This window comes from Saccostrea echinata, unplaced genomic scaffold (assembly GCF_033153115.1).
Source record: "Saccostrea echinata isolate AGI-Se365-2 ecotype Australia unplaced genomic scaffold, CSIRO_AGI_Sech_v1 ptg000056l, whole genome shotgun sequence".
NCBI classification, from domain to species: Eukaryota; Metazoa; Mollusca; class Bivalvia; order Ostreida; family Ostreidae; genus Saccostrea; species Saccostrea echinata.
Genome location: NW_026889805.1, coordinates 5989344 through 6012732, shown reverse-complemented (window position 1 = coordinate 6012732; position 23389 = coordinate 5989344). Strand labels below are relative to the sequence as shown.

The 23389-nt window shown below is 34.6% G+C and overlaps 2 protein-coding genes across 2 annotated transcripts; one reads left to right on the top strand and one right to left on the bottom strand.

Annotated features, from left to right (window-relative positions):
- Nucleotides 1–2017: 2017 nt before the first annotated feature.
- Nucleotides 2018–6256, bottom strand: LOC133172957 (uncharacterized). The gene is made up of 2 exons (XM_061307819.1): nucleotides 6173–6256; nucleotides 2018–3174 (listed from the first exon to the last, which is right to left on the bottom strand). Exon 2 carries the CDS (start codon nucleotides 3158–3160, stop codon nucleotides 2132–2134), a length of 1029 nt encoding a protein of 342 aa, XP_061163803.1. The 5' UTR covers nucleotides 3161–3174; nucleotides 6173–6256; the 3' UTR covers nucleotides 2018–2131.
- A 91-nt stretch (nucleotides 6257–6347) lies between these two features.
- LOC133173798 (CCR4-NOT transcription complex subunit 9-like) lies at nucleotides 6348–23358 on the top strand. Its single transcript, XM_061308841.1, has 9 exons — nucleotides 6348–6432; nucleotides 9752–9906; nucleotides 14606–14726; nucleotides 17612–17699; nucleotides 17888–17994; nucleotides 19533–19628; nucleotides 19751–19849; nucleotides 22624–22715; nucleotides 23032–23358. The coding sequence occupies exons 2-9, from the start codon at nucleotides 9761–9763 to the stop codon at nucleotides 23198–23200; spliced, it is 918 nt and encodes a 305-aa protein (XP_061164825.1). The 5' UTR covers nucleotides 6348–6432; nucleotides 9752–9760; the 3' UTR covers nucleotides 23201–23358.
- Nucleotides 23359–23389: the final 31 nt, after the last annotated feature.

Genomic DNA, 23389 nt, shown 5'->3' with positions numbered 1-23389 from the left:
GCAGAAAATCTTGCGCCGTAAATTGCACTTTATTTACTTTACGGGATCTGAAGCGTTATGGCCAAAGACTAAAATGTAAAATCTTAACTCTACAGTTCTGCAGCTATAACTTGGGTAGCTATTAAATTCATTCCTTATAATTAATTCTCTATCATTGTGTGTAGAAAATAAGTCAATTTCTCCTTCAAAAATGCCTTCATATTGTACATATTTTAAATATAACGTCAAGCGGATTGATACGTTTTTGACGGTTAGTCATTGTGACGTAGGCAACACAGGTTATACGATATAAACTATTTTTTATCCAATCAAATGACGCGTTACAACCACACTTAAATTGACCGTCAATGAGGAACTAGTATCAACTATGTTGACTGTTTTTCAATATAGAGAATAATTATAGGGACTATTCTTTACTGAATTTAACAAATATATATATTCTTTAGAGGCAGATTTAATTAGAAGACGGAAGACTTTTAAAAAATATCGGCCCCAAATCCAAATAATATCTGTATATTTATAAGAATCAAACAAAAACATAATCCAGGCAGATAATTATTATCATGATTACTACTGAACAGAAAAAAAAAATGTTTTCTGTCTACATTACTGCTTGTTTACTTATTTCTCTGCCATAATCTTTCTCTCTCTCTTCAAGACCCAACAAAATAATTTACAAAACAATATTCTGACGGAAAAAATGCAGATGTTCAAAGTACATATTGTCACTGACGACAATATGCTGATGTGTGACTGTACATTTCGTCGTCCTTTCTGCAGGAGGAAAACAAGGCTTGTCTATGTACATGTTGTCGCCATGCTAGTTTAATAACAAGAGGCCCATGGCCACATCGCTCACTTGAGCACATTGGCTCAAAAAAGAAGAAGCAAAAATCAATTCAGCATTAAAAAGTATACGGGGGGGGGGGGGGGGGGAGGGGGCTTTTAATTTTAAACTACCTGGTGATGCTTCCATATCAATATAACAAATGGCTTTGCTGTTCTTGAGCAGAAGATTTTTTCCTGTATATATGTGTTTGTAAAAATTTGATCCCCCATTGTGGCCCCACCCTACCCACGGGGACCCTCATTTGAACAAATTTGATTCTACACTACCTGAGGATGCCTCCATATCAATATGATTAATCATGGTTTTTCTGTTCTTGTGAAAAAGATTTTTTCTGATATATTTCTATGTAAGACTTTGATCCCCCATTGTGACCCCACCCTACCCCTGGGGGTCATGACTTGAAAAACCTGAATCTACACTACCTGAGGATGCTTCCATTAATAAATGACCAATCATGGCTTTGCTGTTCTTGAGAATAAAAGTTTTAAAGAATTTTCCTATGTATTCCTATGTTAAACTTTGATCACCCATTGTGGCCAACCCTATCCCTGGTGGTCATTATTTGAACAAATCTGAATCTACACTATCTGAGGATGCTTCAATATAAATATGTTCAATCATGGCTTTGTTGTTTTTGAGAAGAAGAGTTTTAAAGAATTTTCCTACGTATTTCTATGTAAAACTTAAATTGCCCATTGTTGCCCCATCCTATCCCCGGGTGTCATGATTTGAACAAATTTGAATCTACTCTACCTGAGGATGTTTCCACATAAGTTTCATCTTTCCTGGTCCAGTGGTTCTTGAGAAAAAGATTTTTAAAAGATGCCATTATTTTTTCACAAATTCCTAATTATCCCCCCTTGAAAGAGAGCATGGCCCTTCATTTGAAGAAACTTGAACCCCCTTCACCCAAGGATGCTTTGTGGCAAGTTTGGTTGAAATTGGCCCAGTGGTTCTAGAGAGGAAGTCGAAAATGTGAAAAGTTTACAGACAGACTGACAGACGAACTACAGACAAAATGTGATCAGAAAAGCTCATTTGAGCTTTCAGCTCAGCTGAGCTAATAATACGTAGTGGGTGGGGGTTTACCATTAATACAAGCCTATAAGCGGATTGTCTTCAAAGTTTCTGCTTGTCACCTTTTTTTAAAAAAAGATCATTCAAAACTCATTGAAAAGTATTTTATTCATCACTTTTATAATAATCAAATAACTGAGTCAACATAAATTACAATGAACATGAAGATATGTAACGTTTTCAACAACACATATGTACTCTTTACTAGCAAAGAGTCTCTGATTTTTCATCTCGAACCATTGCTTTGTTATTAGCCACTCTAGCAATTAATGGAGGAATCTTATCATCATCAAGACCTTTCTGCCACAGAGAATGGAGATGTTGATCTACAACCCTGTCCAAATCATCCGCTACTTTAGTGTCAAGGTCAGTATGAAGGACTAACATGATTACTGCCTTTTTATAAGGTGCATGGTCACCATCACAATAACCATGGAAAAGCAACATGACTTGGGGATCAAGGGCCTCAATATGATCAATGACAACAGTATGGAGTTTAAGAGCCCTTGTATCAAACACATGCTTGATTTCATTATCAAGCTGATATTTAACATCATCCACCGAATCGGCACGTATACTTTGGACATTTATGTAGCCACCCTTCTGGTTTCCACCAGTGTGAAGGTTGCTGAGTTTTGTTATGTAGTTCTTTGCCAGACAGGTAGCAGTTCTAGATGTGGTACCTCCCTTTGGAACGACAAGCAAAATAACTGCCGGGTATTCTGGTTCCTCTTCCTGGACTACACGCATGACGGGGACTTTTATCTTCTTCCAAAATTCATTATCTTGAGCTGTAAATTCCTTTCTTAATTCCTTGAACTTATTTGTAAATTTTTCCTTTATATCTATTTTAGCATGGTACGAGTCAGTAACATTTGATCCCTGTGGCAAGGAGATTACAACTAGTATGAACAACACAATTAGAACACAGCTCAGTATCCCTGTAATCATGACACACCAGGCACAGCATGAACAAGATGAACTAAGGTCTGAACCTGACTGTTTATTTTCTTTTACACTAGATTCTCTTAAAGTTTTCTCTGATGGACTTTTTGGAGACCTTTTTTTACTCTTTAAAATCGGGGATGTAGATGACTGCGAAGTGTCACTCTGAGAGTTATCTTCCTGGGACTCTGTGGAGGAGACTGAAAGATTGTCCGGGCTTTCTGAATCTTGTTTGTTGTTGCCTTTTGGACTATTTCTCTTCTTTTCCTTGCTCCTTGTGGTTGGCATGACACTGGAGTATCCTATTAAAAGCAAAATAAATAAATAAATTAATTAATTAAAAATAAATCCAAAAATGATGCATTATTTGTTGTACATGTACTACATGTACATACCAGAAATTTTTTCCAAATGACTTACACATTACATGTTTTTTCAATTTTTTTTTAAATGCATGAATGTATTTAAATTAGCTTTTCTTTGTGTAGTTAGTTTATACCTAACTAACACTATTTTGAAATAAGCATTGAAGAAATTTGGTTGTTATACATTAAAAATTTATTTCAAATGTTTTGGAAACAGAGAGTTTAAAACCACTGATGTAAATGAAATGTTTCTAATAATTTTCAAACTTTCATAATTTTCATGATTTGCAGGTTTTGTTGAGTTATGCCCCTTAAAAAACACAATATATAAAAACACCTACTTTTCTCTGGAAATTCATGTAAAATCTAGTAAAGGTTCGAAAAAATAAATTCGTATAAAAAACAAGAAAGTATCTTAGTGAAGATATCTTGCATGCATATTTAGTTATATGGGGGAAATGGGTAATATTTAAAGTCACCTTCTCATCACTTCCGTTGAATAAACTTGGACAAAGTTGGCAACCTTGTTGATTTATATATAGAGAGTGGGATAGATTTTGTAAAATTTTTGTTTTAGGTATTAATTTTTCTAATTGTTGGTATAGATTATATCAGAAATATGTCATTCAAAGATAATGTATGAGAAAAAAAAGTTGAAAAGGCCGGGGGGGGGGGGGGGGGGGAGGGTTTATATTGGGAGGGGGGTTCATGTCCTCAAGCACCTGTGGATATTTAAATATACCATGGAATGAGTGCATACAATATAATTTTCAATAAATGTTCAAAAAACGTGGCTTTTTTTTTTTTTTTTTAAATTCTGGCTTGGAGGTGATATCTGTATGCACCAATCCAGTAATTCTTTTCAAGGGGGGTGTGTGTGTGTTGGGGGGGGGGAGCTCCACAACAATTCAAACACATATTGGACAAGCAAAATGAAAAAACCTTCTTTTGATATACCTTATTTGCTGTTGGGAAAGGGGGGTAAGACAATTCACTTCCCTAAAAAAGGAGATGGGCGAACATAGCGTGCAGAAAGCCTATAGCTTCAGATATATAAAAATCATGTTCAATTTGTGAATTTAGTATTTAGAGTAAAGTTCTCATTATTGAAATTTATAAAATTATGATAAACAATACTTTTCTGAGGAAAATTTTCTCGGCAAAATTTATTCTTTTATTTAAAAGATAATGTGGTATTCTTGGGGTTCGAACCCTAGCAATTAAAATCCTGAGTATCATTTTCTTTACAGACTAGCAAGCTTACCACTAGACTACACAAGTCCTGGTGAATAGTGGCATTTAAATCATGTTTGTGATATGACCATTGACTTAATGGACTTCAAGTATTTCTCGAAAAGATGTGAATGATATGCCATAAAAGTCTATTTTTAAGGTATAGTGGGTCTTTGCTCCATATTTTTGGAAACCAAAAAATGTATATTTTCATGCAAACTTCAAGGAAGTGGAGCGAAGACCCACTCATATCGAAAAAATAGTGTTATAGTATGAGTAATGACTCTTTTTGCCCTCTTTAATGTGTATACAATATTTCATAAGCAAATAATTTCAATCTTTGTGAGATTTTTGCAAATTGTAGAGACTTTACATAAAGTATATTTTAATGTTAGATGAAATATCAAGGAAACTTTTGATATAATTGAGATTTAATTTTTTCACTTTCATGTTTGTCACACTATAAGCTTTTGGCTCGTCATGTTCATCCATCCTCTTTCTTCATATACATGACTCCCCTTCTACCATTACGAGGACACTGTGTTTCCCAGAGGGATGGGGGACCAAAGTCTTGTTTTTTATTACTTTACATAGAAATTTAAGAACTCCAAAATTCACTGGGGAGTCCGGACCCCCCATCTCCTTGACCCTCTAGATCAGCACTTGAGTCTTTGACTGCGAGTTTAAACAGTATAATAATATAATTATATTATATGGGCCATCCTATGTACTATGTATATACTAGTGTGGCGGTCAGACGGGATTGATCGCCGATGGCCAGATAGCTCAACACCTGACTGGAGATTCAGGGTACCCAGCCTTACAGTTTCTCCTTTCCTGTTACAGATTTGTTGCCATGCCATGCCCTAGAAGTGACAGGTGAAAGACCTGCCAGGGAGGAGCCTGAGTTGGTTAAGCTCAGCGAGATTTGTCTACTATGATTTCCTATAGAAATGAACCAAAGTACATAGTATTTGAAGCATACTATTGCTGGAACTCTTCAGCACTGGAGGTTTGAACGAATATGTCAGTGCTATGAAAAAATCAACAACTTGATTTTTGTTGGATTTAAACCTTTAAAAGGTAAGAAACAAAAATTTTATATTGATAGGGAGTTAAAAGGATGTCCAAAGCAAAAAGTTGAAGTGGGCAGGGAATTCATTTCAGCCTGTATTGATCAAAACAAGCGGTTGAAGTCCGGCCAAGATTTCCCTAGTCACTTTGTGTGGCACTGGTCTGAGATTTGAAAGAGGCATCTGTCCAAAATTTTTAGTCTCGATGAATCTCTCTGAGATTATGGGTTGGTGTCTTTGGGGGCCGAAGACCTTTAAGGAGAGAGGAGTGTGGCGGTCAAATGGGTTTGATCACGGGTGGCCAGATAGCAGTTGGTAGAGCACCTGACTGGAGATTTAGGGGGCCCAGGTTTTTGAATCCCGACTTGTCCATTTTTCTCCTCTCCTGTTACACTAGTTACGACCTCCATCTTACCCCCCCTTCCCGAAATGGTGAGTTATATGAAGAACATTGAAATCTGCTGGTAAATTTATTAATGTCAATAACATTACAGGGAGTTTGACTTTTACTATTACATGTAAGGTCTACTTCAGCATGTTTGAGTCTTTACTCTTCAACTGTTCTTCAGTCGGAAGTTTCATTATTCAATGAATACGCAGTATCAATTATACATAAATATATTACTTACGCAGAACTGAACAACTTCAATAAGTGTGTAAGTTATTTCAATTCAACGGTGCCAATCCACGGAGTCAGTATTTTGTTACTTTCATTTTCTTAGGTTGAAAGTTCAATAACTTGATTCCCGAGGTATTCCGTAATTGCATTATCGGGAATCCTCGGGAGATTCCTACCACTTCCGGAGAGAAACAACAAATATTGGGCGATTGGCAAGAATGTTTTGAATTTTAATTTAAGGCGATTACCGTAGAAGTTGCTACCATAGAGGTAATGCATAGAAAATCAGGAGTAACATCTACTGAACTATAGCTGACTCCATGTATTTCTTGACCCCCCCAAAAAACGCACTGTTTGTAGGCCATTGTTTCTACGGATTACTCAATATATAAGATACCTGATAAAGACAGAAGGTAACACAATGGGTGTGACCGGTCGAGAGGGGATGCTTACCCCTAGGCGGCAAGTGGTAAATCTACGAGTGGCAGTACTGCCGACTCCCGACTTTCTCTTTTTTTTTTTATATTGTTCATTCTGTTGTAAAGAATCGCTTCATACTTGTCAGGCGTATTTTCTGCTTTGAAATACATTTACATATACATAAATATGATAACAATATTATGTATATTATACTAAATCAAGGTCTATTGATTTCAGACTCCTGCTTGTTCTGGATTGCGTTTTTTATGAATATTCTTCATTTCGCTATAAAGAAACTTGAAACTTTTTGGGCATATTTGCTACGTTAAAGTTAGTTCCTACATACATAAATATATCAACAGTATAATTATGTATGATAACAACATCTGTCTAAAAATGGTAAAATTTTGTAATAAGTTATAAATGTGAAAATCAAAAAGGAATACTATTCACTGAACTGATCAATTTAGTTCATAAATGCCACCATTCGTAATAATTTTGTGTTTATGTGGATTTAGTTCAATATAGTTAATGTGCCTGAAAAGTTTGAACCGAATCTGTTTTGTGATAAGTAGAATATCAACAGAAAGCATTAATCTGAGAAGTCAGGAGTCGGCAATACTAGATTTGCCGCTTGCCCCCTAGGCACCCGATTCCACCTCTGGTACTTCCAGGGTAGATGTACTTGAGTCTTGGTTTATAAATATGTATACCCTTATCATTAGGTATAAACCTACATATTTATAAACCAAGACCCTGTCCAAAGAACCTGTGTTTCATGGGTCTGTGTTTTTGCCCTGCTTTTGAGATTGATCACTATTTTCACTTTTTTTTCATATAAATTTCTGCATAGCCAAAGTTTAATGTGTACATGTATTTTGATTAGGCAGGTGATCTGGGGGTCACCTTGAGGCCACTACGAGGTCCAGGGCAAAGCTCTTGTGGGACCGAATGTCGGACATGTCTGCCCAACAATGGACATTCAAGCCTAATGACACTGTGGCTCAGACAGTTTAGCCCAAGATATAAGACAGGATAGTCCCAGATTTAAAAAAATGGATGGGACATCAACAATGAGGCCCAAAACACTATGGGAAATATACATTCTATATAATGTGCATGTTGGGTAAAATTTTGATTAAAAAAAAATTAAATCAGGGTATGATTAAGGTACTTCAGTTCTTTGTAAGTTGATGGTAAATCAGTGAAAGTGAGGGCAATAATTGAAAATAAACAATGGAGGGGCTGGTCTTTGGTGTCTCAAGTACAAGTTTCTATCTTTTGACTGATTATCAAACTTGTTCAGATGTTTCAATTGATATTGAACATAAATGCATAGATGAACTTCATTAATTAAGCAAGTGCTATTAAGTTTTTTTTTTCTATATAAACATTTTAATTTACTGTAAAAAGAAAAAGAAAAAAACATCTCTGTTTCTTGCTTTGTAAGGATATTTCAATCAGCTCTCTGTATCAGAACCATTATGAGGTTTCACAGCTGAGCAATAAATTTTCTTTTTGATTTTCTATTGAAACACATATATTTTTATCTACCAAGGTATTGTTTCAGAAGTTTTAAAAGTAAATTGAAGGAAAAACATATTACATTCATATTACTGGTCTGTTATAACTTATTTTATATTTCCCAGTTTATCATGAAATACTAGGCCATGAAAATAACAGAAGTCTCTGACGAGACTGTAACTCTACTGGTTTGAACTTGCAGCAAAAGAAGAGAAAAGTTGCACTTGGACTTGAAACTTTGCAACAGCAATAAATAGAATAATGATCCTTGGTTTAGTCTCTTTTTGTGGCAAGATTTATTGCAATCAGGCTAAAACTGTAGGAGGAGTAGCCTTAAAGAGAAAGAGGGAGAATTTTACAGAATTTCGATTTTAGGTAAACGTGGCAACATCATTCATCAAAATGAAAAAAAGTTAAAGACAATTATGTATCTCAGTGTAGTGTACTTGCATGCTAAATTACATTAAAATCAGACAAAACTGTAGGAAAAAAAGTGTTTTGAAAGTATTTCACACAAATTTCTTTTTTTAGTAACCATGGCAACAATGTTCCTCAAATCAAAAACCAATAAACAGATTATGTATCTTAGTATTAGTCTGTTTGCATGCCAAGTTATATTACAGTCAGAGCAAACTGTAGGAAAAGAAGTGTTTTATAAGTATTTCACAGAAATTTCTATTTTTGTTACCATGGCAACATAGTTCCTCAAAATCAAAAACCAATGAACAGAATTATGTATCTTTTGTGTTGTCTACTTGTGTGCCAAGCTATATTGAAATCAGACCAAAAACTGTAGGAGGAGTAGTTTCTGAGAGTATTTCACAGAAATTTCTATTTTTATTTACCATGGCAAAACTGTTCGTTGGAATCAAAAACTGATACACAGAATTATGTACCTTAGTGTAGTCTACTTGTGTGCCAAGTCATATTGAAAACAAACCAAAACTGTAGGAGGAGTAGCATATTGAAGAATTGTTTACAGACGGACAGACCGACGAAGGACACCTTACTATCGCATAAGCTCTTCTGGTCTCTGACCAGTAGAGCTTAAAACAAAAAAAATATAATGTAAACAATAATAAATAAATTTCAAATAAATAAATTTATCAGTACAGAAATAAATACAGTCAAAAGTTTTGGACCAATGTGTTTGTCACCAAATTTTCACGGGTCAAGGTATCTCATATGTGGGCTCATCTTAAATTTGGGCTGACCCGACTGGGCCAACCTGTCAGATAGGATGGGTTGAAATATAATTGGACTGAGATGTGTATCAAACTGATAAAGAATACTGGGTTGAATAGATACCGCGATGAACTGTTTCACTCCTAGTAAAAGACAATTTTCCCAACATTGTTCTATTGTTTTAACATTACCAATATGCCTCTATGTATTATACTCTCTCTCTTTCTCTCTTTCAGTCTCATACTTGATGTTGCATTACAGATATAGTTTCTTTTCAGAGTAGATCAGAATTCATTTGAAAACTTTAAGCTCGTGTACACATTTTTGTTTTCTTGTACATTTTTTTAATTTCACATTGTATGAGATACATATTAGTCCTGTTAGTAATGTACGCTTGTATATAATTGGGAATCAAACTATGAATTTCTACAATGTTCTTCTATTTGTTTGATATTGACAGTAAGGAAGGATGGCAACAGGACAGTTACAAACAGGGCTCCCGCCACTCACACAGGCCCCGCCCACCATGTCACAAGTGGACAGAGAAAAAATCTACCAGTGGATCATAGAACTGACAAACCCAGAAACACGGGAAAATGCCTTACAAGAACTCAGGTATATTAGAACTTACGACAGAATATTCAGCAACTCGAATCTTGCAGAATATCATGATTCTTCTCTGTATGAGATCATTGTTGTTGTAATTCATTTAAGAAATGAATTTAATTTTTGAAGATTCATGAGGTCATGAACTACGAAGCTTCACGCCGGCATATTTCATGAAGCGCGTTTGCGCTTCATGATAAATATGCCGGCGTGAAGCGTCGTAGTTCATGACCTCATGAATCTTCAAAAATTAAATTCATTTCTTATATTTGCATTATTTTTCTGATGATTTGCCACAAATAACGCCACTCAACTGTAATTTTTAAAGCAAAACAGTTTGCACTATAGTTTTGACGTCAAGTAAGGTATTATGACGTAACAATGGAGATATTCATGCCCATGCATGGTAGTTCATGAGAAAATGAACTGTTTTCTTATTTGATCAAAGAATTGTATGGGAAATTTATTGGAAATGTGAATATATGGGAATGTAGTTTCAAGATACATCTGTTGACTAATCATTTAAAAGTCTTGTACTCTTAGGGTTATAGTTTATTAGTTAATTTAATTATGCATCAATATTCATGTCATCTATTGCTATTCAGTAATCAGTTAATGTGCAGATTTAGATGGGACAGTAATTCAGGACATAGTTTTCAAATTATATAGCACACATACAACTCTGTTCCTGTACATGTCATGTCCTCATTGGGTTTCTAAGATTTTTTAAAATAATTTTTAGCTCACCTCAATGAAGTTGGGGGAGCCTATGTAATACCCTCAGCATCAGTATCAGCGTCCCAGGTTAAAGTTTTTTGGAGCAGAATTAGGGCTGTGTCAATATATCGAATATTCAATACGTATCGATATTCAGGAATGTATCGTATCGACAAAATAATTTCCAATACGTATCGGACAGGCAGTTTTCCTTATAATTCTGTATTAAAGTTGGGAATTTCAGTTACCAAAGATTATTTTTAACTGTTTTGAATTAAAACTGGTCAGTGATGAAATAAACATTAAGGAGATAGCATATCTTAAATAACTATTTCAAAATACATAGACAACTATATTTTTAACATGTTATATTAGACTCACCCATTTTTTATCAAATTTATGCATTAAATGTCATTTACAAGACATTTTTGAAAGACTTAATAAATAATCCAATATATCGCATATCGCTTTATAAAATATCGTATCGTATCGAAATATTTTGCTCAATACACAGCCCTAAGCAGAATATATATTTTCATCATAAGGATGGGTATCGCCAAAATTTTGTATCACGATTTATCATGATTTTTTCCAAAAATATCACAATAATATCATATAATATCTTATATCATAATATCTTATAATTTTTACTATGAATTTAAATGAATTTCCATGATTTTTCCAACAAATATAGAGTGAAGACATAAATTCACTTTTTTCAGTTTTATTTATATATTAATAAAGCATGTTTGTATGCTAGGATGCCATTGTTTAACTGTTTTACAATATTTTTTACAATTCCTTTAAATGTAATTCAAGAGTTTGAACAAAATAATAATTATTTCTGGAATTTATAATTACATACATACTAAATACCAGTATATTGTTCTGTGTATCAGGATACATATCGCAAAATAAAAAATCACAGTATACCAGTACACTGATAAAATCGCAAATTCCTATTTCATCATTTTCAAAATGAAGACCACCTTAAACCAAAACTATCTAAATGCAATGAACAGCAATCATATCCCTGTAATTTAACTCTGGTTATAATGCACCATTTGATTGGATAAAAAATTTACTTTATATCGTATAAATTGTGTTGCCTAGGTCACAATGACTTGTAACAATATCAATCCGACTGACGTTACATTTAAATTTTGTACAATTTAAAGTCATTTTTAAGGGCAATCGTCTTATATTCTTACACTAAGTGAATGAAAATTAAATTATAAGGAATGAATTTAATAGCTACCCAATTTATACAGTATAAACTGGGTTGGAAAATCTTATGCTTTTCTATAAACTGCTTTGCAGTTTATAAAGCATAAACTGCCCCAACCCAGTTAATACAGTGTAAATAGGGTAGCTATTAAATTCATTCCTTAAATGAAATTATTCAAATACACATTGTTTTCTGGTTAAAGGTGGTCTTTGGTAATAGTTTGTCATAATTACGGTAGATACCTCAGTATTTCCTATATACCTCATACAAATGCAATGATTTTCATATTCATCATATAAAAGAAGTATCCACATTTAAACATCATTATTGTGTAATTGTATGGAGTTTACACTTGTATAAATTAAGAATGAATGACAAAATTTTTGAAAAAAAATAATGTATTTTAGAAATCACTACTAGGGTAGGTGAAAATGCCTATCGAAAGCACTGTGGCTCTATTTATATCACAACTCCCTATGGCCTAAAGAAGAACCCTATCAATTTTGAGGTCAAAAGGTCAGAGGTCAAGATAATAAATTCATACATTCTGCCTGTGTAACACTTCTTTCCAAACTATATCATTAAAAGCCTTTGAGATTTTGTGATGAAATTTTATATCACAACTTCTCATGGCTTTAAAAAAAACCATATTGATTTTGAGGTCAAAAGGTCCAGGTCACAAATATTTACATGTATTGCGTATATAGTTTTCAGATAAAAATTTTAGTTTTTCTGTAAGCTTTTGCAATGAAACATTTGGTCATGAATTTCTTTAACTTTAAAAAGACTCCTTTTGACTTTAAGGCCAAAAGGTGAAAGGTCAAGGTTGACCTTCTTTCTTTCTCAATCTGCATAATTTTTCCTTTCCTTCATCCTCTTCTTTTTTCCCTAAGCGGGAGACACAAACTGTCTAAATTAGCTTGTTTAGATTTCCCTTCAGTGTCATTTCCAAATACAAATGAAATTACAACCTCATAATACATGTATAATATCAAAGTAGCAAAAAAAAAATATCATTTCCCATAAATATGCAAAAAATAAAAAAAAATTTGGTCAGGTACTTTATGAGATATTCAAAAAGTTCACATTTTTCTGGGACAACCCTCATATAGCGAAAATCTTGTTTTACCAAAGTTTTAGAGTTATCTCTCTTTGTTTTCCCAAATAAGTGATGTATGTATAAGAAATATTTTCTGAAAATTCCCATAAATAGCTGTACAATATAATTAATATTTCAAATATGTTAACTTTTGAAAATGTTGACTTGGAGGTAGACTGCAGAACAATACTATGGTTCGCAGAACTTTCTTTCTGTCATGAGTTGTTGCTGAGTATCAGACTTAGTATGTTGTTGATCCCTGATCTTCCTTTTTCTCCTGATTTTGAGTGTCAGTTTATTTTGTGTTCTTATGTAATTACTGTATGAAGGGTTATTTTTGCCCTTTTACACTTGCAAGCAGTTTTGCCCCATTTTAAATTCACTCAGTCACAGCTCTGTTTTAGAAATTATACTGTGTTCTTTGAATTTGCCCCATTTTAAATTTGTCCACCTGTGAGAGGGTGAAAGGGGTGAAAATAAAACGGGGATGAAAATTTCCCTGTATACAGTATTTACCATCTCATGGAGCATTTACATGGTTGTATTTTATTCGTATGACTGTTAAGGCCCATGGGCAACTTTTTAGCTCACCTGAGCTGAAAGCTCAAGTGAGCTTTTCTGATCACCCCTTGTTCGTCGTCTGTCCATCCGTCTGTCCGTCCGTCTGTAAACTTTTCACATTTTCAACTTCTTCTCAAGAACCACTGGGCCAATTTTAACCAAACTTGGTACAAAGCATCCTTGGGTGAAGGGGAGTTTAAATTGTTAAAATGAAGGGCCAAGTCCCCTTCAAAGGGGAGATAATCAAGAAAATACAAAAATTGGGTGGGGTCATTAAAATATCTTTTTCTCAAGAACCACTGGGCCAGAAAAGCTGAAACTTAAGTGGAAGCATCCTGGGATAGTGTAAATTCTAAATTGTTCAAATCATGACCCCCAGGGGTAGGGCGGGGCCACAATAGGGAATCCAAGTTTTACTTTGAAATATATAGTAAAAATCTTTAAAAATATTCTTCTCAGGAACCAAAGGCCAAAAAAGCTGAAACTTATGTGGAAGCATTCTGGGGTAATGCAGATTCTAAATTGTTCAAATCATGACCCCCGGGGGTAGGGCAGGGCCACAATAGGGAATCCAAGGTTTACATTGAAATATGCAGAAAAAATCTTTAAAAAAATCTTCTTCTCAAGAACCAATGGGCCAGAAAGGCAGAAACTTCAGTGGAAGCATCCTTGGGATAGTGTAGATTCTAATTGTTCAAATCATTACCCTTGGGGGTAGGGCAGGGCCACAATAAGTACTACAAGGGGAGAGAAATCAAGTGAAAAACAGCAAGGCCAAAGTTACTCTGGTGAGCGTTGTGGCTCATGGGCCTCTTGTGTAAAATTTTGTTTGAAAACACTCAAAGCAGGTATCTTGTTAATTTGATGTTGAGATATTGCTATTTGTTAAAAAGAAAAAAATATCAGTAAAGAAAATAATCAGGCTGAAAGTGAGTATAAGTAGGTTTGTTTCTTCTTGGATTCTGCTCTGCTTATGTCAGAGACCATTCTTGGATGTAATCAGACACAAAGTCTTAAATGCCCATTGCTAAGGGTTATGAAATATTGTGTTGATCCGTGCTAAGCAATCACCAGCCAGAATTAACGAGCGTCCAACTTTACAGTAAGAAGAGAGAAGCAGTGCCGGATCTCGCTCCAATGTTATGGCATTCCTTTGGGACAGTTGCTGCTCTTCTGCAGGAAATAGTCAATATTTACCCAGCAATCCATCCCCCTCATCTCACGGTAAAGTATCATCCTAACTATTAAACAAGCCATTATAAATACATCTCACTCTGCTATAGGAAGTATTGAAAAGGACTTAAAGTTTTTTTTGTACTTAAGTAAATTATTTAACACAGTGGAATCATTACATTTTGAGGGGTCAAGTTTTCTTGTATGTCATGGATACCTTTAATCCACAATTTTTAGCTCACCTCAACGAAGTTGGGGGAGCTTATGTAATACCCTTGGCGTCAGCGTTGGCATCCCAGGTTAAGGTTTTTGGAGCAGTTTTCTTTTCAAGTACTTCTATGGCCTATATTAGTCAAAGATGCATGGAGGATGCTTCTAGTGTGTTTTATTGTACCAGTCAAGGTTTCAGATGCTGCAATTTCAGCTAAAGAATGACCAGGTTAATGTTTTTGGAGCAGGTTAAAGTTTTTGGAGCAGGTCTCATTTCCAAGTAACTATAAGCCCTATATTGACCAAACTTGCATGGATGATACATCTAAGGATGCACACTACTGAACTTGCTTCGGATGCTGGATCTGACCTACATTTTCCAGATGAGTGACTAGGTTAAAGTTTTTGGAGTAGATCTCATTTCCAAGTAACTATATGCACTATATTGACCAAACTTGCATGGATGATACATCTAAGGATGCACACTACTGGACTTGCTTCGGATGCTGGATCTGACCTATATTTTCCGGATTGATTGATTGATTGTATATTGTTTTACGTCCCATTCGAGAATTTTTCACTCATATAGAGACGTCACCATATACCGGTGAAGGGCTTCAAATTTTGACCTTTACTCGGCACTCAGGGCCATTGAGCAGTGAGGGATCTTTATCGTGCCAACGCCTGCCGTGACACGGGGCCTCAGTTTTTAAGGTCTCATCCGAAGGACCCGCAACTTTCACTTCAAAGTGCCGAGCGCATGGCGAAGGAACAGTTGCTACCTATTTTTTATCGACTTAGGTCTGTCGCGGCGGAGATTCGAACTCACGACCTCCCGATCACGGAGCGAGCGCTCTACCGACTGAGCTACCGTGAACGGTTATTTTCCGGATAAGTAACCAGGTTAAAGTTTTTGGAGCAGATCTCATTTCCAAGTAACTATAAGCCCTATATTGACCAAACTTGCATGGATGATACATCTAAGGATGCACACTACTGGACTTGCTTCGGATGCTGAATCTGACCTATATTTTCCGGATGAGTGACCAAGTTATAGTTTTTGGAGCAGATGTCATTTCCAAGTATCTATAAGCCCTATATTGACCAAACTTGCATGGATGATACATCTAAGGATGTACACTACTGGACTTGCTTCGGATGCTGGATCTGACCTATATTTTCCGGATGAGTAACCAGGTTAAAGTTTTTGGAGCAGATCTCATTTCCAAGTAACTATAAGCCCTATATTGACCAAACTTGCATGGATGATACATCTAAGGATGCACACTACTGGACTTGCTTCGGATGCTGAATCTGACCTATATTTTCCGGATGAGTGACCAGGTTATAGTTTTTGGAGCAGATGTCATTTCCAAGTATCTATAAGCCCTATATTGACCAAACTTGCATGGATGATACATCTAAGGATGTACACTACTGGACTTGCTTCGGATGCTGGATCTGACCTATATTTTCCGGATGAGTAACCAGGTTAAAGTTTTTAGAGCATATCTCATTTCCAAGTAACTATAAGGCCTATCTGAACCAAACTTGCATGGATGATGCATCAAGGGACGAACAATCTCAAAACTTGCTTCGGATGCTGGATTTAACTTACATTTTCTGGATGAGTGACTAGTTTTAAGTTTTCAGATAAGTCTATTCCCAAGTACCTGCAAGCCCCATCAGACCAAAATTGCATAAATGTTGCATCTAGGGATGCACACTCCTAGATTATTAGTTTATTTAGTGTGGGACTTTGCCTTACTTAAAGACAACATTCGTTGAGGTGAGCTCTGTAATCTCTGATTACCTATGTTTTAAACTCAAAGAAAATTGAAATAAGGTAATTTAAATCTTCAAAAACAAGACATTCCTCCTTGAATTAGCAGCTGAAGCATTATTTATGGACATACAGACAGTACAGTTTTGGCAAATCCAACTTACCATGAAAAATCATCAAATCTCTAGGTCTACTTCAATATTAATGCCTCAGAATTTTTTATGGATATCATTATGATATGCCCCACTTGAAAAGTGGGGGGGGGGGGGGGTTTATAAATAATGGGGCTGCCGATCCTTCCATTTGTCTGTAATGCTTGGGGGTACCCATCCCTTATTCACAACTCCTCATATATCACTGAGTAAAATTTAATGTAACTTTCTTCAGTTGAATGTCTATTATATAGTGCCATTGTGCACCTCTTATATTATTTTTTGATCTGGCACATAATTGGGGTTTCCTATAGTAAAACATGGACATTGCCATTCTATCTATAACACTGGGTCCATTTGGGGGTACCCATCTTTTATCTGCAACTTCTCCTATACCATTGAATAAAATGTCATGAGACTTTCACAGAATCTTTATTACATGAAGAATAAATGGGGTATCATTTTGTGAGGTTAGTGCTCACAGTACCTCTAGTTTGGAATAAACATTTTGAAAATCAATCGACATATGTATTGAAGCATATTTTCAGTATCACAAAAGTTGGTGTCGTCGCTAGCCAAGGGTTCAGAATGTCTTGAAGCACACCAGTTCCTACATCAAACTCAAAACTTCCTACTCAAAACAAAGCAAATCTTAACAGTTTGTCGTATGACCTGTCCAAAGAATGACTGGTCTTCAAAGATTTTCACTAATTTAGATATGATACTTCTTCTTGATATGTAGAACTAGATGATATTTTAAGCACTGACCAGTATTGTGTATGTTTCTCCAGGCTCATCAGTCCAACAGAGTGTGCAATGCCTTGGCCTTATTACAATGTGTTGCATCTCATCCAGAAACAAGATCTGCATTTCTTCAGGGTAATATATCTTAATATATACACTTTTAAAGTCAATGTACAGAAAAAAAAATCATTTTAAAGGGAAAAATGTAAAATTTGATACTAACGGTATATATAAGAATCAACCATTGAAAGTAATTATTGTGAATCAATGCAGATGAATACAGTTCTACAAATAATGCATAAATTCTTGTCTGATTTGTACAGCCCACATTCCATTGTTCCTATACCCATTTCTTCACACCATCCATAAGACACGCCCATTTGAGTATCTACGACTGACCAGTCTGGGTGTGATAGGTGCTCTAGTCAAGGTGATGTACAGTTACTAGTCAGAGGCAAATTGTATATTATATAAATATTGTATGGGTAACATTGAAAAATTTTCACCCTTCAAAAACCATTGTCAACCAAGGCACAATGGTTTTCTAGGTGTGAAAATTTTCAATGTTACCCTCAACTACATACAATATTTATTATATTGTTCTGAATGTTTTATACATATAACATTGAACCGTGTGTGCATTAATTTTACACAGTCAATATTTTTGTTTAATATTTACCAGTTGTCAAGCAATGTTGATGTTGCTACATTCTATCACACTAGAAAGCATGTGTTTTCATCATTCAGAGGGTAATGGAGTAGTGTAGTATGTATCTTTATCCAATATTGATTGTAACAGTTGAGAAAGAGATGTCCTCTGCTTTGTTTTTATTGTGTTAAACCATTAGGATGATGCAGACACTCTAAATGACACTGATGGAAATTTAATTATGATTGAGGCAAAGTAGATTGGTCAAACCTTTAAACACTCTTATACAATTATTGCTGGTTTTTGAGGTCAATACGATGATTTAGACACCTGAGGAGTACAATATTCACCGAGCCTAAAGGGCGAGGTGAATATTGTACTTCGAAGGTGTCTAAATCATCGTATTGACCTCAAAAAACAGCAATAACTTTTTTATTATATGATTAAATGATAGCAAACTCCTACAAGACTGTTTTTTTTGCTTTAATTGAAAGTTTTAACGAAAAATTTCAACAAGAACACATTGTAACATGAAAAAATGGAACAGGAATAATTCATGATATTGACCTGCAATAATTCCTTATATTGACCTGGAAGGTCACGTGATTCATTATATTGACCTGCAATAATTCCTTATATTGACCTGGAAGGTCACGTGTAGGTCAATATAACGTAGTATTTTTCTAACATTGTTGGATCTCAGCCAATCAGAAAGAGGGAAATTATTCAATCATATAATAAAATAGTTTATTTGTGTGTTTGACTTCTATACATTTTATTATTTGAATTTTATAAATCTGTAGCTAGTTTTCCTAGAGCTTTATTGAATTTCGTTATTTGACCATAAAAATAGTGACTCAATATTTTCTGATGGAAAAATTGATTTCTTTTAAATATATTGTTTTTCCTTTATATTTTTAAATGAATACACATTTGTGAAATCTTTTTATAATATTTTTTCATTTGTATTTGTGTATTGACTCCTAGAAATCATCTGCACTATGGAACGTTAATCTATTTTTGTCATAAAATTGGTTCCACAGATTGACAAATTTGGCTAGATATGAATGCAGATTTTAGTTATTAAAATCTTATGCACAAGACATTTGTTTCATATCGTGGATTTTAATTGCAAGCCAAGAAACAAAAATACAATTTACATTGACCAGGGACAGGAATAGTAAATACTACTGGAAAAAAGAAATCCAGATGAAAGAACTCCCTCCCATTTTCCCATTTTTGGAAGAAAAAAAAATATTCAAATCAGAAGAAAAAATCTGGCAATGTTTTACAGTTTATCATATATATTTTTTTTACAGACAGATGAACAAGAGGTTATAACCTTCCTTTTGACAACTGAGATAATTCCACTCTGTCTGCGTATAATGGAGGCAGGAAGTGAGCTTTCTAAAACAGTAAGCACTGCGTCCTTAAAGACATACTTTTATAAAGCATTCATTTTTATTATAAATGTAGCAACCTCTCCAATTACAGGTGGCAACAATTATTATAAATGTAGCAACCTCTCCAATTACAGGTGGCCACTTTTATTCTTCAGAAGATTTTATTGGATGAATTAGGGCTTTCTTATATATGTCAGACTTATGAAAGGTTTTCACATGTTGCCATGATTTTGGTAAGTATTTGAGTATTTGGTAAGTATTTGAGTATTTGGTAAGTATTTGAGTATTTATGATTTCTTACAGAATCACAGAAAAGTTGGAAGATTTATGTTTTGGCATCTACCACTGTAGAATCATTTTAATTTGTGGGAGTCAATGGTCATAGACAACCAAAATTTTACAAGTTTGTGGGGGACGTTATTTCATGGGGAACTCTTTTATATAGAAGATTCAGTAAACTGATACATTGACAAAATTATCATTCATGGGTATGTTAATCAATGGGTGAGAGTGATCCACAAAATTTAGGTGAAAATATAACTTCTTGATAATACAAATTCTAATAATTTAAAGGCATGAATATATTTATGAAGACTGAATTATAGTGTGCACTTTTATACAATGTATTTTAATTTTACAAGCAATATTACTCTCAGAATTATGAAGAGAGAAAAATGTTTTCAGAAATATAAGAAGTTATAATTTACAAGCGTGTGTATGTTACAATTAGAAATTAAGCATTCAAATGAAAAGGTAATCACCAAGATGTGCATTTGCTGCATGTATCATACCAGAAAAAAAACAAGAGGCCCAAGGGCCTTAACGGTCACCTGAGTATAAAACAACAATCCATAAAAGATCCATAGGGTATAAAATAAACTGATAGAAGAAGATTTTGTAAATCTTTGATCATCCACTGTGGCCCACCCTATCCCCAGAGTCATGATTTGAAAAAACTTGGATCTATACTCTATGAGGATGTTTGGATGTAAATATAACCAATCATGGCTTTGCTGCTCTTGGGAAAAGAATTTTTTCAAGATTTTTCCTACATATTACAATGTAAAACCTTCATTGTCCATTGTGGCCCACCCTACCCCAGGGGATCATGATTTTAACAAACTTGAATCTACACTACCTGAGGATGCTTCCATATAAATATGACTCATCATGGCTTTGCTGTTCTTGAGAAGAAGATTTTTAAAGATTTTTCCTATATATTTCTATGTAAACTTTGATCATCCATTGTGGCCTCACCCTACGCCTGGGGGTCATGATTTGAACAAACTTAAATCTACACTACCTGAGAATGCTTCCATATAAACATGACTCATCATGGCTTTGCTGTTCTTGAGAAGAAGATTTTTAAAGATTTTGCCTATATATTTCTATGTAAAATTTGATTCTCCATTGTGGCCCCACCCTACCCCCAGGGGTCATGATTTGAACAAACTTGAATCTACACTACCTGAGGATGGTTCTAGATAAATATGACCAATCATGGCTTTGCTGTTCCTGAGAAGATGATTTTTAAAGATTTTTGCTATATATTTCTATGTAAAACTTTGATCCTCCATTGTGGCCTCACCCTACCCCTGGGGGTCATGATTTGAACAAACTTGAATCTACACTACCTGAGGATGTTTCCACATAAGTTTCATCTTTCTTGGCCCAGTGGTTCTGGAGAAGAAGATTTTTAAAGATTTTTTCTGTGTATTTCTTTGTAAAATTTTGTTCCTCCATTGTGGCCCCACCCTACCCCTGGGGGTCATGATTTGAACAAACTTGAGTCTACACTACCTGAGGATGTTTCAACATAAGTTTCATCTTACCTGGTCCAGTGGTTCTTGAGAAGAAAATTTTTAAAAGATACCATTAATTTTTTCACTAATTCTTGATTATCTCCCCTTGGAAGAAAGCATTGGCCCTTCATTTGAACAAACTTGAATCATCTTTACCCAAGGATACTTTGTGGCAAGTTTGGTGGAAATTGGCCCAGTGGTTCTTGAGAAGACGTCGAAAATGTGAAAAGTTTACGCATGACGCACACCCGCACGATGACGGACGAAAACAGATAGCAATAGGTCACCTGAGTGACTCACATGATCTTAAAAAAAACATCTCTTGACAAAAGATTATCATATATTGAAAAAAATACTTCCTATAATTATGTGCCTTAAAATTTTCATTTGTTGACTTGAATCTGTAGTTATATATATTTACCAAAAGTCTACATGAAAGTTATCCTCTGTCTTTAAAGAAATACTTTGTAACAATTGCCTATACACATAAACGCAGACAAACTCTTCTATAGTATACATGTACTACAGTGCGAGGTTGTTGAACCTGCTTCGAAAAGTTTTTAAAAAAATTATTAATCCTTGGATTTGACCAAAAGACATAGACAAGTTGGACTAGTCCACTTTTTGGTAAACAGGAAAATAAAACCACTAGGAAATTTTAGCAAATTTGTTATAGTGTTACCTGCCCATATATGTTAGCTTATGTAAAAAAATGTGATAAATAAATAGGCTAAGCTCAAAAATCAGGTTACATGAGCCTATATTTTATTGCATGGAAGTCATGAAGAATTTCTCATCACAGTTTCACACCAAGGAAAAAAAATTATTCTTAACTTGCATGATGCTCATGATATCAGGGAATTATCTCATTTTGGTAGCATCATCTGATAGATCATAAGTTGTATCATCTTTTTATGCCAAAAAAATATCTTTTGAAATAGAAGTAGGCATCACATGGCTACTGGCTACAGTAATTTTTTATTCTTGATGTGTAGGAACATGTTAATGACCATGACCTGACCATGCTCTTAAATAAGTCAGATTTAATCATATTGATACCATCACTTTGTGATACTGTCTTTATGAATTTGTGAAAATTTTATAAATTTCAAAATACATACATGAGAAGAATATATCCTTAAATTAAAATGAATGATATATTTTTTTTACAAGTTTAAAGTTTTTATATATACATGCATTTGTAGGGAAAGATGGTGCTTCATTTATCCAAAGAAATGTCTGCCAGGCTGCTAAAGCATGTTGTTCGCTGCTACCTGAGATTGTCCGATAATCCTAGGTGTGTTTAATTTGCTACTCATTGATGAATGTCTTATTTCAGTAATAACTTGGCGAGCTTCACAGAGAGATATATGCTAAAAAAATTTGTTTAAACTAAAGTTTGAACTAGTTAGCAAGTACATATACATGTATTATCTTTATAAACTGTTGAATATAATTTAATGAAATAAATTTATTTTGTCAGAAGTTCAAGAAATGAATTTTTGCATTCAGATCAACTACACAAAATTGCCCGCCCATGAAAAGCCTAGGGTTGTTAATCAAGAGCCTTGTAATAGATTTTATTGAGTTTTTTGATATTTTTTATGCTGCAGGGCAAGAGAAGCACTCAGACAATGTCTGCCTGACCAACTCAAGGATAACACTTTCTCAAGTTGTATGAAGGATGACAATGCCACAAAGAGGTGGCTAATGCAGTTACAGCAGAATCTAGAGGCCCCAGGAATTCCAGACCCCAGAAGTATGCCTTTACATCAACAGTGATCAGACAGGACTTGGAATTTCAATGACGATGGACCTGTGAATGTGTGTTGTCAAGATACACTTCAGCATTTAAATCATGCTTGATACATCATCAGTGATCTCAGATATATGACAAAAAAGTAACATGTATGTAAATAAATTGTTAAGTATTGAAAAAATTGTATTCTTCTTATTATCAGCCACTCAGAT